The sequence below is a fragment of the Panonychus citri genome, unplaced genomic scaffold, assembly GCF_014898815.1.
Source record: "Panonychus citri isolate SS breed McGregor unplaced genomic scaffold, ASM1489881v1 Contig00135, whole genome shotgun sequence".
In the NCBI taxonomy this organism is placed as follows: Eukaryota; Metazoa; Arthropoda; class Arachnida; order Trombidiformes; family Tetranychidae; genus Panonychus; species Panonychus citri.
This window is the reverse complement of record NW_026515540.1, coordinates 1973168-1989477: the sequence shown is the minus strand read 5'-3', so window position 1 is coordinate 1989477 and position 16310 is coordinate 1973168. Positions and strand designations below refer to the sequence as shown.

The 16310-nt window shown below is 29.4% G+C and overlaps 1 protein-coding gene across 2 annotated transcripts; it reads left to right on the top strand.

Annotated features, from left to right (window-relative positions):
* The first annotated feature begins 4 nt into the window (after positions 1-4).
* On the top strand, positions 5-10803 carry LOC128391800 (uncharacterized). 2 transcript variants are annotated; one of them, XM_053351746.1, is made up of 3 exons: positions 5-3129; positions 8164-9062; positions 9297-9804. In XM_053351746.1, the coding sequence occupies exons 1-3, from the start codon at positions 1875-1877 to the stop codon at positions 9345-9347; spliced, it is 2205 nt and encodes a 734-aa protein (XP_053207721.1). In that variant the 5' UTR covers positions 5-1874; the 3' UTR covers positions 9348-9804. The 2 variants fall into 2 exon arrangements, with proteins under 2 accessions (XP_053207721.1, XP_053207720.1); XM_053351745.1 differs by lacking the exon at positions 9297-9804 and adding an exon at positions 10416-10803 and having other exon boundaries at positions 8-3129.
* The last annotated feature ends 5507 nt before the right edge of the window (positions 10804-16310 follow it).

The window sequence follows — 16310 nt, the reverse complement described above, 5'->3', positions numbered from 1 at the left end:
AACAAAATCAACTCGATTTTATTTCTGTTGATGTTTTCGTAGAATTTTTTTGTTTCTTTCTTCTTCTTTAATCTGTTTGTTGATATTACTACTTGTGAGTATTTCATTAGAAGAAGAGAAAACCTGAGAATCAATTGAGATTCTGTTCTCTTTAATCTCTACATTTTCTGTTTTCCTTTTTTTTATTTTTCGTTCCATTCTCACCTCATGTTAATGTTATTGTCTATTGTTGCTTTTGGTGGTTCCTCTTTACTTTCCATCATTTTCTTCAGCAAACTCATGGAGTTCATGGAGATGGTGTGATGATTGAGATGATGATCATCTCTAAAGAATAGTCAACAGGAGCTGTTACGATTTCATCTCATTTTGTCTTCTCTCTCTCTCCCAATCTGATTCTCTGTTATTTTTTTCCATTTTTACACCAAAAAGGAACAGTTATTTTCTCAATTCTTATTTGCTCTTTCATCTTTCTATTATTATTTCTAATCTCATTACCGTTCTCATCATTATCTACTTTTCTTCATATTATTTTGAACATTATCTCTTCTTTTCATCAAGTACAATTTGTGTTTTCTATTCTACTCATTTCATAATCTAAATATCTCCCTGAATACACCTACATCTCTAACATGGTCAATTCTGTTCTCAACTCATCATTATCTTTTCCTTGTTTCCTCTCATGGTTTATTTTACCTTCTCCTCATTGGAATCAATTTCCTTTTTAATCATCATCATTCTCCATCAACATTTATCATCTTTATCTTCACCATAACCATAATCTTCTTTTTATCCTCCGGGTTCATCTTCTTTACCACCACAATCATCATCATCATCAAACCCAAAATAATTAATTTTACTTGAGTTTTATTGTTTAGATTTTCATCTTCTCTATTATTTCAACCAGTTTTCTTTACCTTTCTCATCCTCCAAGTTGATTTATTAATTCTGTGTGTATTCAAGATCATCTTATATTCCAATTGTCATTCAATTAATCAATATTCTAACAAGTGAACATAATATCATACAAATTTCCATCAATTTTCAAACGTTAATCTTGACAATTTAAATATACAATTCTTATTTTCCTTTCAAATATAAGGATTTTCCTTCATTCTCTCTTTCCTGATAAACCATTTCCAAATCTTTATCAATTGTGTTCCTCATCTAATTTAAAATTTATCCTCAATTACAACCAATTGGATTAACAATATTTTCACCAGAAAAAAAACTTTAATAAGAGATTAAGAGATGACATATTAACTCTTCCAATCTACTGTTGATGTAAATTAGTTTCTCTTTAACCTTTTGTAAAGCCTTTGGATTTTCTCGTCAATTTTTACGATTAATTAATCAACTGGTCAAGTTAATTACCGAATCTAAACAAACAAAAAGGATAACAAAACTCTGTTAATTTCCAGTGACATTGAAAGTATTGAACTCTAAGTATTACCTTGTATTTTCTGTAATAGAGAGAGAGAGAAGAAAAAGAAAAAAAAACCTTGACTTTTCCTCTTCTTCTCACTTTTTCATCCTCATCCTCATCTTCATCATCCTAGTTAATCAATAACCTGAATTAATGATGTTACTCTCCGCTCAATCTGTGAATAGAAACCATGATCTTCAACAATTGTAACACCCAAATTGTTACAAGATTAACTAAAATATTCCAAATCAACTATTGTGATTTAAGCTTTTTACCTTTTAATCTTGATTTTTGGATTACATTGAGATACTAAGTGAGCTTAATCAATTAAGATTTCGTTTTAATCTTAATCATTTATCCTGATAATTTAATATTCCAGCTTATTGGATATGAGTTGTTCTTGTCATCAATATCTCAATGATTCAACTGATAACACTTTCTACCAAGACGAATGCTTGATAAAAGTTTACTAGATAAGAATGACACCGATTCTGAAGATGAAGATAATGATGTATCACCATCATCTCATGTACAATCACCACCACCACCATCAACAACAACAACAACAACAACATCATCATCATCAACAACAACCACCACAACAATCAGAAAACTATCTCGACCCATTGATCAACCATCTCTGCAACAACCACCAGTATCATTACTACCAATGCACCATGCAACATGTTCATCGTCTTCATCAACATCTCATGGATTCAGCAACCAAAGGAATAACTATCGATCTGAATCATCATTATCATCATCTCATCATCCAGAAGATGATGATATGCATACAGAAAGAAATGGCGATGAAGAAGAAGATGACGAATATGATGATGATGGTCATTCATCATCAGCTTCTTATCATCTATCTGACCACCATCACCATCATCATCATCAACAACAACAACAACAACAATCATCATCTTCTACACCTCTTCCTACACCACCTCCACCTCCAACATCATTACCACCCACTAGTCAACAATTTTTCCCCAATCATCCACAATTTCGTCATCATCTTGCTACTCATTATGAACAAGCAACTTTGCCTTCACCAAATTCAGTTTCAGGCTCATATTCATCAATCACTGAATCAAATATTAATCAACGGATCAAATTTATGGTTAAAAATGCTAAAAAATCATCAATCGATAAAAAGAAAAGCCAACGTATCGGTGGAATCAAATCAAGGCCAATTAAATACTTGAAACATCCACTTGACCGATCAATAGCATCCTTCTTCCTGTTGACCTTATTTTTTACTCTTTTAGCTCTTATAACAGGCCTTCCGGTTGTGTTAACATTGACCTTACTTTTGGCACTATCGATGTTATTAATTAAATGTCTCAATTGCTCTTGTAAAGGATATCCGGCAAACATGGTACAAGCAACTCCAATTGAAACATTCTGGTTAAATCCAAACGATTTTACTAATTCATCATCAACCAAATCAAATAGCAATCCAATGGTCAGTGGTAATAACAATGAAAATAATGATACCGTTAATCCTAATCCAGAAAATGAAGAAAACTCAACCAATGATCATCTTAATCCATGTAACTGTTTAATTCCAAATTCAATAAGTACTTGCCTTCTTTTCGTTGATTCTGAATTGAATATTGACCAGTTACGAGATATTTTCATGGCTCGAATTGTTCAGAAACCGGAAATGGCTCGTTTTCGATCAATTTTAACCTACAAAGGTAATTGTTCAATGTTATTTATTTTTTCTTACTCAAACAATATTTCATTTTATCAGCATCAATCAGCTGATATGGTCAATACTTTTTATACTTCAACTTGTCAGACACATTAACCTTTGATAATAACTTTAATAACTTCATCAACAATCAATTTAATCAATAACAACACCAAAAGCAATTTTACTTAACAGTTTATATAGACTTTAATATGAAATGAAAATCATCAACAATTGATTAATGTTTCATTTATTGGGCAAGAAAACATCACAATCAAATAGTTGAACATTAAATCAAATTGAAACGACAACAAGTAGTTTTGAAATGATTAACAATTTAGATAGATTAATGATCAGCCAACAACTTGAATCTAATATCAAATTGATAATCTATTTTATTGTTATAATTATTTACCTGTAAACTCAGGTAAAGAAATGAAGTTGATTTTCTTGCTACTTTTTTATATTCCTTTCATCCTCTCAACCCCACCCTCAGTCTCTAAGTGAAAAGATGTATATAAAGTAATATGATCTGGTTATAACTCGCCCTGAGGCAATATTAGCAATCAGAAATTGACTTTCACTGTTGGAATAACAATGATGACAAACGAAATTTTTTTTTCTCACTACTTTTTCCTCTCTCATTTATCCTTCATCTTCCATCATCCATCATAATCTTTTTCCTTTTTACCTTGAAGAAGTTTCTTTTCTTCTTATCATCATATTTTTTTCTTCTTCTTCTCTTTTTTTATCATCACCATCATCTTCATCCCAAATGTCTCTTTGAATACTATCTTGAATACTAAATCAGTTGAAAATTTTCCAGGGTAAAATCTTTACCCATTGAATATTCATGAAGACAAATCTTGTTGAATTTCTGACTATTCACAACTTATAATTTCACCTATTGTTGAATTGGGATTGACTGGGAGTGATTAATTCATTCAAGTGTGTTTAATAAAAAGTATAACGGTAAAATTTATTCCCTTGTTTCCATGAATTGATCTTGATTTTCATAATCAAACATTCAACTTAAAATATTCTCAACTATCTGTTTCATGATTATCTCTGAATCATCAGCTGATTTTCATGTTAAAAACAATTTTCCACCATCAAAATACCATAACTAAAGTATATTTATCACCCTCTCTCTCTCTCTCTCTCTCTCTCTCTACTATCAGTTGATATATTTTTTACCTCATGAAATATTTTGATATCACGATGATAATAATTCTGATAATATTACAAGTTTAAGGCGTAGTTATATCATTATTATACCGAACGTTTTTATCTTAAAGTTGTTGATCATATGTTTTCATTTGCTGTTTATTACATATCAACTTTCTTCTCTCTCTCACACACACTATTCCCTCCCCACTCCACCCAGAACTTTTTTCGTGCTCTACTTCATGTTACTCAGATTGTCAATTGTGAATCTCCCTTAAGTTGATTTATTGATTGGTTCTCTCTCTCTCGGTTACTTTACTCACCATCTTTCTCTTTATCTTCTCTTACCTCCTCCTTCTCATCTTCTTCTTCTTCTTCTACCTTCTCTCTCTTATTATTCTCCCCTTCTTGTTCTTACATTTTCCAAATAAACTTTTCTCTCCAATTTTTATCCTGATTTCTCAATCTTATCGATTTCAATCCGTTAACATTTCTCAGTCTCCCCTGATGATGATGATAAACATGATGATAAAACCAATACTCTTATCCATTTTTTGATATATTTTATTTTCTTCTTTTCTCAATAGAAAGTTTATCTTTTCTTCTGATCCTTACGAAACTTTATTTTCCTCTATCATTCTTGCGAATAATCATCTTATAACTCTGAAAAATTCTAATTCTTATCCAATTCTGATTAGAATTTTAAATTATTTTGGAATATTTTTCATTCGATTAACATTCGATCAAAAAAAAACGAAGCTTTTTCTCGTGAAAATTGTTCACAATTGAATTACCATTAAACCTCATCATCTACTCATACACCTTAACAATCAGTCATAAATCAGAATCAACAAGACTTATCGTAATTTACTGATTAACAATCTAATTAAATCAATAACTGTTGATAATCTAAACGAATCATCAATTCTAAACCATTAGATTTACTCTATTTACTAAACTTAATGATTATTCATCTTTTTATTCAATTTCCAACCATAAGTTATCAGTATGATGTTAGAATGAAGTTACTGCATGAATATTCCGGTTGATTCAGTTCTGAACTTTTCTTTATTCTTCATCTCTTCAATTTAGAATCTACAATTCACTTTGTTCATAATTCACATGAAATTTTTTTCTTCGCCATCATTATTATCATTTCTATGGTATTTCTCATCCTTTCTTATCATCCATTCATCATCCTTTTCTCAAACATATCTCCATCCTCATGGTAATATTATATTAATATTATCATCATTATAAATTTTCCTCGATAATATTTTGTATCTCCTATTGAATTGTCATTCCCTGTTCAAGGCGATAACTTGAAATGATTAAATTTATTTGCATCATCATCATGATATTCATGGTAATCATGCTCGTTATTTATTCATTGATTATTATCGTTTGATGTTATTATCATTTTCCTTATGGATACTAAACTTTATACTCCCAACGAGTTAGTAATATGAAAAATTGAATCAATTGACTTTTCCCTATGGAAAAAAATCAATCGTTTCATGAAAATTAAATCTAATGAGTAAGATCAGCTGATTGGAAATAATAATAATAATAATAACGAATCTCAAGCCGAGAACTAAATTATTGAGATTGATTTTTTTTCTACGTTTGAATTATTCACTAATTGTTTGTTAAATTCAATTTATTTCAAATGATTTTCATTGAAATTGTTATAACTTGAAAAGCTTTTTGTGGAAACTTTGATAATCAGGGATTGAATTGAGAACCTGAGTCTGAGCACATGAGGATAAGGTGAAAAGGAAGAAACAATTTCAATGAAATGGTTTCAATCGCCATGTAAGAGTAAATGATGATTCTCTTGATGGTTACCTTGACCTCTCTCATCTTGATGATGATAAAATCATGAGTATTTTTCATCATCTAATTCAGAATGAGAAACTTTCACAAGGGTTAGAATGATAATTTCCTTCTGGTTGAACTTGTCATGTCCTTTACTCTCCTTTTTTTTCCTCCTCAACAAATCATTTCTTGTCTTCATCATCATCTCTCTATCATCATCGTCATTCTTATCTGTCGTTGTGCAAAAATAATCAAGAAAAAATGAAAGATAACTGTAAATCTTTCCATCTCTTTTTGCTGAACAAAATCTGGTTCACTGAATTGAAACTCTCTCTCTCTCTCTCTCTCTCTCTCTCTCTCTCTCTCTCTCTTTGAAAATATGTTACCCTCCTGATAATGATGATGACAAGAAAATAAAGATGATAAAGATGACATCTCATCATCATTTTCTCAGATCAACTATCTCAGCATTTACCTCATAATCTCATGGAAAAGATTATCTCTCCAACTGAATAATGTTCATGTTAATAACAATCATTTAACTAAAAACGTATCTACATGTTAATGTTACCCTAACACATTTACTACTCAATCATTATCATTTTCATCATTATCATGATTATTATCAGAGCTACTATTTTTTATTAGTTACTCAATTATCATGATATATATATCATGATGATGATAATAATAATAATAATAAATAATAATATAATGTTATATATTATCTTCACCATTTCTTATATTACTTTGGTTACTTAGAGTCAACTTTTCGTATTAATATATTGTTAGAACTTTTTTTTTTCATTTATTTTCTTAATCATGATTAAGATATCAAATTAATGGTTGGTAAATTTTTGTGTTTCATTCAATTTTTACCTTGGTTTTTATTATTAGTTTTATTGATTTTCTGATTCTCCAATTTTTTTTTCTCATAGGAAATGTAATCATTTAGTTAAAGGAGGTTGATTAAATTGCTTTTAACATTTATTAGTTAATTTGACTAATTTGTGTAAACAAGTTTGATAATTATTATTTTCAAATTTTCTTTTGTTTAGATTTTCAATTGTGGAACAAATATAAAAGTTTAATATTTGTTTATCCAATCATATTGATTGATTGTGATTTGAATTGTGTGTGTGTGTGTTTATCCTTAAATACATCAATATATTGATTAGCTTATTAATTGTGAGTACAAATTACAAACAATCATGATATCGTTGATGTTAATGATTATATAACTGCACTTGAAATGATTACAATACAAAGTTTAATTGTTTACTTTTACCTGTATTTCTGTGTCATGTTTACCTAAACCTAATTACGAAAAACTTTTCGTCCATCCTTGTTAATGAAACAATTAATATTATTACCTCAATACCCATGATAGATTAAGTTGATTAAATTGTATTGTTACATGTTTGATGATTAGGATGATAATCAAGGTAAACTTTGGTTGTGTTGAGTTGAGATAAACTTTTCAAAATTCTGGTTCAATGGAATCAACTTGTTATCATCCTCATCATCCCCCTGATCACCATGATATCAATTGAAATTACACATTACTCCCTCTAATCAAATAACAATTAAATTGATTGTTGTCAAATTATACTAATTTACTTTTTACTTATTTCGATTCATTTAAATGGTTCATTAGGCTCAATAATTTTGGTATCATTTTTTATTGCCAGGAAAACTAATTAACCATTAGTATGAAGCTTTTATTTTGATAACTTATGTCAATGTGATTACTTGATAATCGGATTAACTGTTAATCAGGTGGATTAATAAAAATGATCAATATATTTCCTCTTATCCAAAAAAAAAACAAGTATGAAACTAATAATTTCCCGAATAATGAGAAAAGTTTATTAGATTAATAGATTTTAATTGTTAGCAAAGTAATTTTGATTGTGTTAATTCAGCGAAAAGTAACTCGATCAAGTTGCAATTAATTGATTTCTTTCCATAATTAACTTTCAAGTATCTTAAGTTCTCATAAATTGTAACCTAATTGTTGTTTTTTTTGTTTCTTTTCGTGTTTTACCTAAAGGCTTAACTCGAACTCCTATTTGGTCACGTTTATCATACGAAGAGTTTTCAATTGAGAAGCAAATAATTAACGATCGATTGATCAGTTCAAAAGAAGAATTGAAAATGCACCTTCTCACTCTGATGAGAACCAATTTATCACCGAATCTACCGCTTTGGCAGATAAGACGATGTTCGGCCACTTATCTTAATCAAGTTATCCTAATCCTGCGAATTCACCAATCAGTTATCGATGGATGTGGATTAGCTAAACTGTTAGTTCAATATTTAGCTGATCAACCGCCACCAAAGACAACAACCTTTATCAGAACCACCCAAGGAACCACCGCATCGACAAGTCACTTTAAGCCTCGTTTTGGTGGCATTAATTTTACAATCAATCTAATTCGAGCTGCAATTGTTGGCCCATTAACGTTCAGCTTATGGGTTATCTGGGCATTTACTAGGAGAAAAAATAATTACCTCAGTAAGGTAGCGGTGGTGAAAAAATCACCTCGATCTACCGCCATGGTCCATAACGATTCCAAGAAAGATAAACTAGTATTATCATCGTCATCATCTAAAAATTCATGTTCAAATTCAAAGTATCTCGATGAAGCAATAATATCAAACAATAGCAATGGTGAAAATATTATCAACAATGCTACAAGAAATACTAATGCAATCACAACCTCATCTCCACCATTAAATTATAACAATAATAACAATGGTTCTTGGACGGAACAATCTAATCAACATACTTCCAATCACAACACCCAACAACAACAACAACAAAACACGAGCCACATAATTCACCAAGTAAATCAATCTACTGGACAACCGTTGAACTGGATAAAGTGGTCAGGGTTAAACAAGTTACTCGAAGTTGTCTCAATGATGTTATCCTTGCTGCAGTTACAGGTAACTTATAAAATCCCACCTTCAATCAACATTTACTTTTATGTTATTGCTTAAGCAACATGACGATGATGATATTACATGATAACCTTAATATTATCTCTGGTTCCTCTTAGATTTTCATTCAGTGTTATTTCTGGTAACAGATTATATTTAATATTATTATCATGAGTCTCTCTCTCTCTCTCTCTCTCTCTCTCTCTCTCTCTCTCTCTCTCTCTCTGTCTCATTCTGTAGGTTTGTCCTCTAATTGTGTCACAAGAAAGTAACAAGCAAGATAAATGTTAAGGATGAGGAAGATTATTATGATGAAACAATTGAATAAGTTTTTCTTTGTCATTGGCGGCAGATTAAGATCTAAATCTTGATCCCTCCAATTGGATTACTTTCCCTTGACGATATAATATTTAGTCGTTTCTCTTACCCCTTTTCAAATCATTGAATTCAATGAACTTTTTCAAGTTTTTCCTTCTCTCTCCATGTTACTCTCCATCAATCTAAAGTCTTCAGTACCTGAATGCTATTAATCTGGCGAAGAAATAAAATTATTATTAGATGATAATAACTTGTTTCATGATAGAAATCATGATATTAGCAGAAATTGTAATCAATTTGATGAATTTTTTGCACGGAAATTGTTTGTTTATTATTTTTATATCTTTTCAGTTGATGATTTCATGTTCAAAGATCATTTAACATGGAACTGTTTTCATTTAATTCTGGTTCCATGATACTCAATGAGAATCATGTTTTCATGATGAAATTGTTTCATTAATGGTTGTAATTGTTTCAAAACAATTGTAATTTATATATTCAACAATTCAGACTATGATAATAAACAAATCAGTTACTCTTATAATAGTTAATCAGTCTAAATTTAAATCAGAATGTTACAAATAACAATTGATTTATTATAAACAATTAACTCTGTGATTAAGCAAATTACATTAAACAGTTGAATAATTATTATCACTCTTATTTTCAATTATAATTGACAGTTAATTGTCCATGTAAATGATTGAAGGGAAACAAAAAGTGTCAAAGTTTTAATGCTAAATCCAAGCGCAATCAGTTAATTGTTTCACTTACAATTGAGAACAATTAACTTTTAAATTGTTCTAACAGCTTTGATAATCATCAAGCTACGATAATATGTTTCATTATAATTTAATTGTAATCTTGAAAAACGTCAATCTAAACAATCAACTTTAATCATCGTCAGTGTTAATTGATAACTTTTTTTTTTGTTCCTTCTCATTGAAGATTGATTATCTTTCCTCCATTAACATTAATCTACAATTTGTTAATCGATTACAATCAAGACTAATCTGTTAATCTTTTCCATACTTACTTTAGGTTCAGTTCGCCAGAATCTGGTCTCCAAGAATATCACTAATCCACCGGATATTGGTGTCTCCCTTCCGGTTGATTTAAGAGGCATCAATGATCCCGAAAATGATGTTGTCAAAGTTAAATATGTTATCCTAACACTACCACTGCCAACAAGCATTGAAGGTAAATCAATGATGATAATGATGATAACTAATGATGATAATTAACTTTCCATAACTTTACCTTGATTATATTCACTTAATTAAACCATTGAACAATCAACAGAACCACCGTTACCTGAACTTTTCCCCTTCCCTTATTATGTTCATTGGAAATGATTTATTTACCGTTATCATTATTCTGGTTTAGTTGATTGTTTTATATTAAAATCGTTAATCATCGTCATGGTTAATTATAATTTCTATTCAATTCTCTCCCATTTGGAATTGTTTCCTCTTGATAAATTTTTGTTTTCTTCATCTTTTCAGCTGATTGTTGTTGGATTTAATTAATTATTGTTTTCTTTTTTTATTATCTCAATAATCATATTCATCTATTCATTTTCAATATTTATATAATTCAGAGTTTTCTATCCATCAGTTTCCTGATTTCTACCCACCTACTCATCACCCTTTGGATATAAATATACACACACAGGAAAAGGGAGTGTAAATGTTTCACTCGTTTTTCCCCCTTTTCCGTTTTATCTAAAATTTTTTTCCACATGAAAAAATTTTCGTCAAACTTTTCCACTTGTTTATATTGCATCGAATATCTTGATGTAGGAAGTGGGTAGTTATCATATTTTGTTACATAGTTACAATTATGAGTAATTTTTTTCCCCCAATTTCCATGAGAAGAGGGAAGAAAAAATCTCTCAGAGTTTCAAGAGTTTTTATTTTCTCCCTCGTATTCATGTGAATTCACATTATTCAGGGAAATTTGCATGAGTTTTTTTTCAGAACTTTTTATGCTCATTGAAAACTATCATATTCTAAATACCCTTTGCGTGCCATTGGGAGGGAACTGAATAAGATAAACATTTATCATGATTCTCATCATGATAAAACTGTCAAACGATTCTTATCATCATGAATATTACATGTTAATCTTAGTTATACTTAGTTGATTGGCTAACATGAAATTATGTGTAAAAAAAATTCCACCTGATATCCAATCAATTTTAGATTAATGTTCATACCTTGATTCAATTAATTCATCCGTTAAGTTGAACCTCTCATAATTAGCGATGATGATGATGATGATGATGATGATGATAATCAGAATGGTAATTAGTGTATTATAATTGTAATTATTAGTTTCAACCGGAGCTCTTTCCCTATGGTAGCAACAACAACAGGCAAAAAAAAACGAAAAAGATTCAAACCAATCAGCTGAACAAAAGATTAAAACTCATTTGCATTACTACAGCAATTAACTAATGAGTATCAGATTGATGATGAGGATGAAACTGAATATCATGAAGCTGAATGGAAGAAGCTTAATCATGTTAAATGTAAACACAAGTAAAAGTGATTTGATTGTTTACTTGATTAACCAGGTAACCATTATTCAGGTAAAAGGGGTTCGGCCAAATGGTTTCATGAATTGAGAATGAGAAATATAATAGAAATACAAGAATAGGATGCTGAGAATTGAAATGATATTATTAGATAGGATATATAAAGGTAAAGTTACTTGAAATGAGAATCAGAATAAATTGTGAATGAGATAAATTGAATAACTAACAGGGAGGTTGAACAGGAATAGAAAAGTTCTGATAACAATAATAATAATAGTAAAAGTTAATAAGATGTTACCTTTAAGAATTAAGGATTGACGAAAATAATTATATTATCATCATTATTTTTGAGATGATAATGATGATAAGATTTACATGATGATGATGATGATGATGGTAACTGAATTGTTGAAATGTAATCAGAATCACGTCAATAAATGATAATCATTATTGATTTTTAGTTCTCGAGTCATAATCATGATAATCAAAAGTGATTCAATTTTGACTTTGTCATTGAAATATTATTAAGATTATGGTGAAAATGGTGAATCAAATTAATAACTTATAACGAGAGGAGAGAGAGAGAGTCTGTAAGTAGTCAAAGTAATTGATTGTTCCCAATCATTAATTACAAATTAATGATTAAATTTTAATCAATTGTGATTTAAAAACCTAATCTATTAATAACAGACTAAGATTGAAAACTTTGAGTGGGAAAAATTCATTGAAAGTTTAATGTCTTTTGTATTGTTGATTTTTTTTTCATCCTCATCATTGTTGTTGAAAATTTTTACTTTATCTTGATGCATGATGATGACGATGATGATGATGATGATGATGATGATGATGGTGATGATGGTGAGGTTGATGGTGGGTAAAGTAAGCGGATTTATCTGTCATTTTGCTTCATCCATCATCATTTCTAGTAACATAATCTTCTGGGAGTTAAAGTGAATCGTTATGATGAAAATGATGATAATTATCATCGATGTTCATTTTATATTACCCTTGATGGTTTTTCTTAGATCTCTCAACAATTAACTAATTATATCGATACATTGTTAATGTCAAATGCAATTGATTTAACCCTGGTAACAGATTAAACTTTTTCCTCTAGTCACTTATTCAGTTTAACTGTTGATTAGATTGTTCATTTTTAATCTCGCCGATAAAATTACAATTTAATATGTTTACTGAAAATTATTAATCTAATTAAACACAGTTTTATATAATTATGATGATCACCGATGCCTCAGGCTGTTTATCGCTCATTAATTTTTGATTAACATTCATAATTTGTTTTGTTTTAATTAATCATTACTGATTAATTGCTATTTGTTTTTCTTGATTCAGTTGAATCGTATTTATATCAGATAATCAGAATTGTATTTAGATAATTAAAGTTTTCACCTTAATCATGATATCGAGTCTAATTAGAGGAAGATGAAAATAACTTGTACTTGAAATTGACCATTGATTGTCCAGAATTAATGTTTCAATGTAATGGGATAAATTTATTATTCAATATAATTTATGTGTCTGTAGGTTTCATCCTCTGAATTTCATGACACTTTCAGAATAAGAATTAATTTTCCCTGAACAAGGATCAACAATTACCATGGTAAGAATACCAAAGAATTAAGCTGAATCTTTTTTTTGAAATATTTGGACAAGTTCAATTGTTTGACAGAATTTGCTGAATTAGTATTGTTTCCATGATGAAAATCCTGAACGATCATGATAATATCACTCACATACACACACACACAGAATAAAATTAACATGTGATTTTATTTCCAGTACATGGTAACTATTGAAACAGAAACTGAATCCCAGCAGATTTTTTTTTCCACAGATTCTGAGAATGATTATTTCAATTTCACCATTGATGTTACATTATTTTCGGCCCATGAACTTTTATCTCCATCATTCAGCTCCTCTCTCTCTCTCTCTCTCTTCCTCATGATAATTCAACACTCAAACTTGTTTATCATTTGCATAAACTCATGATGTTTATTCAATCTGACAATTCAATTATATCAGGAAATGAGAAATAAATATTAACATTCATTATTGTCAGAATTATTATTTACATAAAAATAAATTCTGTTTCAGTTTAAAATGTAAATCTTTCATTCAATTATCATTATTTTCACCATTGATTGTATCAGCTTGTTGGTTCAACGATAAATCAATTGGACTGAACTTTTCATGACAAATTTCAATTGTTTTCTGTTCCCATGTTTCCAATACCTTTCACTTCATCATTATTATGATTGGTCATTTTTTTATTATTATTATTTACTGTTAGTTGATGATTACAATTTTGTGTTGTTATTTTTTCATTCAGCTAATTGATTACAACTTGTATTGTTTGACAAGATTAATTGTCTAGTTTCAGTTTGATTGTTGATCTCAAGTGTTAATCATCATTATCAACCTAATCAATCATTGATTGTTTGCTAATCGGATATAGCACATTCAATGGGTTTCTAATATATTCCAAACAAGTAACAATGGAATAGTAAGAAAATAAAAATGTGTCACCCTGGATTCCAGGATAATGATGATGGTCATCATCATGAAGATGGACATTCATTCAGTTTGTTTCCATCATTGTGTCCACTCTTGTTCAGGGAGTGATCAAGTTAATATCCTTTTGGACTAATTTATTTTTACTTGGATTAATTTTGGGTCAAGATGATGATGATTATTATTAAGGAGACAAAGAAGAGGGAAAAGTTCATGGTAATTCCGAGTGATTCATTGACCTGTCACTGTTCAGAGCTCAAATGTCACACCTTTGTAATCGTTTAATCTTAGGCTTAACATTGTCTCTCTCTCTCAATTTACTGGACAAGTTCATGAAAATTTGATTGTGATCACATTTAAAATTAACCATGATTCATGTAATGTCCAAACTGATGTCCAACAGTTTCTTTTTAGATCATTAGATCAAATTTGATTCACTTGAAAACTTTCATTCAAGTAGATTTCTGGGTGGTGGGAGTTTGGGTGAAGTGGAATCGCCTTTGTCTCACCCTGAGCTCTGAAGAGGAAGTGAAAAAGTTGTCAAGAACTTTTTTTTTCCTCCTCAATCTCTTGACCTATTGACCTATTGTGTTTTTGATATTGTTTTTTTTTCAACATGATAAAGTTTACCTGTTAAAAGTTTTGCTCAATTATAAATGATGACCTGTCACCTTTGCTTTAATACTTAAAGTATCTTATGTCATTTGAATTTAATGTTTTCTAAGATGATTGACCATCAATTGACCAGTGGAATTATAGTTTAGAATAAGAATCAAATTCCTTCCAAGAAGTTTTTTCCTTTGACGTAATTCCGTCCAACAGAATTTTCTTTTATCTATTTCCATGGTAACTCTCATGTAATTTCATATCATTTATCATTTTATTACAATATTTTCATCATTATGTTCACTTTTCATGATGATCATCATGATACATATTCAGATACATGAACTTGAAATAACTCTGATAACAAGAGGGATAAAGTGAATTGTATTTATAGTTAATTGATTTTCTTTCATAATAATGTTAATCATCTAGTTGATTATCATGAAGGAATAAATTTCTTCAGGAAAAAGTTCTGAATTCAGTAAATTTTTCACAACTTTGTGTTATTATATGTGAAAAAAAGCTCGGAATTGGATTAATTTATCCAAAATTTATTTCCATTCATGGAAACAAACATTGAATTAATTCAGTTTAAATTCATTTATCTAATTAGATTAAATTGTAAACATTGATCACTTTCTGTTAATTGGATGAAATATTTGCTAATCAAATGAAAACCTTAGTGATTTATTGATCAATGGTAACAATTAAGGTTACAATCAGTGTGACAATTTGTTTAATCTGGTTATCAATCTTATCAATTAACATTTGAGTTAATTAAAAAAGCGTTTCAATCAGATTGCTCAATCTACCAAAGATTTTAATTCAACTACATTATTAAAGTGTTTGGATTAATCAAATTTAATTAATTACTATTATGAGTGGGATTTGAATCTCGTAATTAGTTTTAATTGCTGTTGACATGTTTACAGTGGGATAGAAGCAAAAATAAATTGTTGTTCGTTGTGATGATTAACTTTGATGTTGTTTCTTTGCAATTTAATTGTTTTTTATTTTCATATTAACAACTCATCAACCTTTTAGTTATTTACCTTAACTTTTGCCAATTAAAGTTGATTGTTACGATTAGTTAATTGAATTATATTATCATTGCTATTTTGCAAGTTTGGCTGAAGGAATTTCAATTTGATCAGTAATCACGATAATCATTTGATTACTTGTATCATGTTGTTTGTTAAAGTTAATCATTTATGATACAAATTGTGAATTCTTGATAACCTGTTGGTGTTACTTTTCTT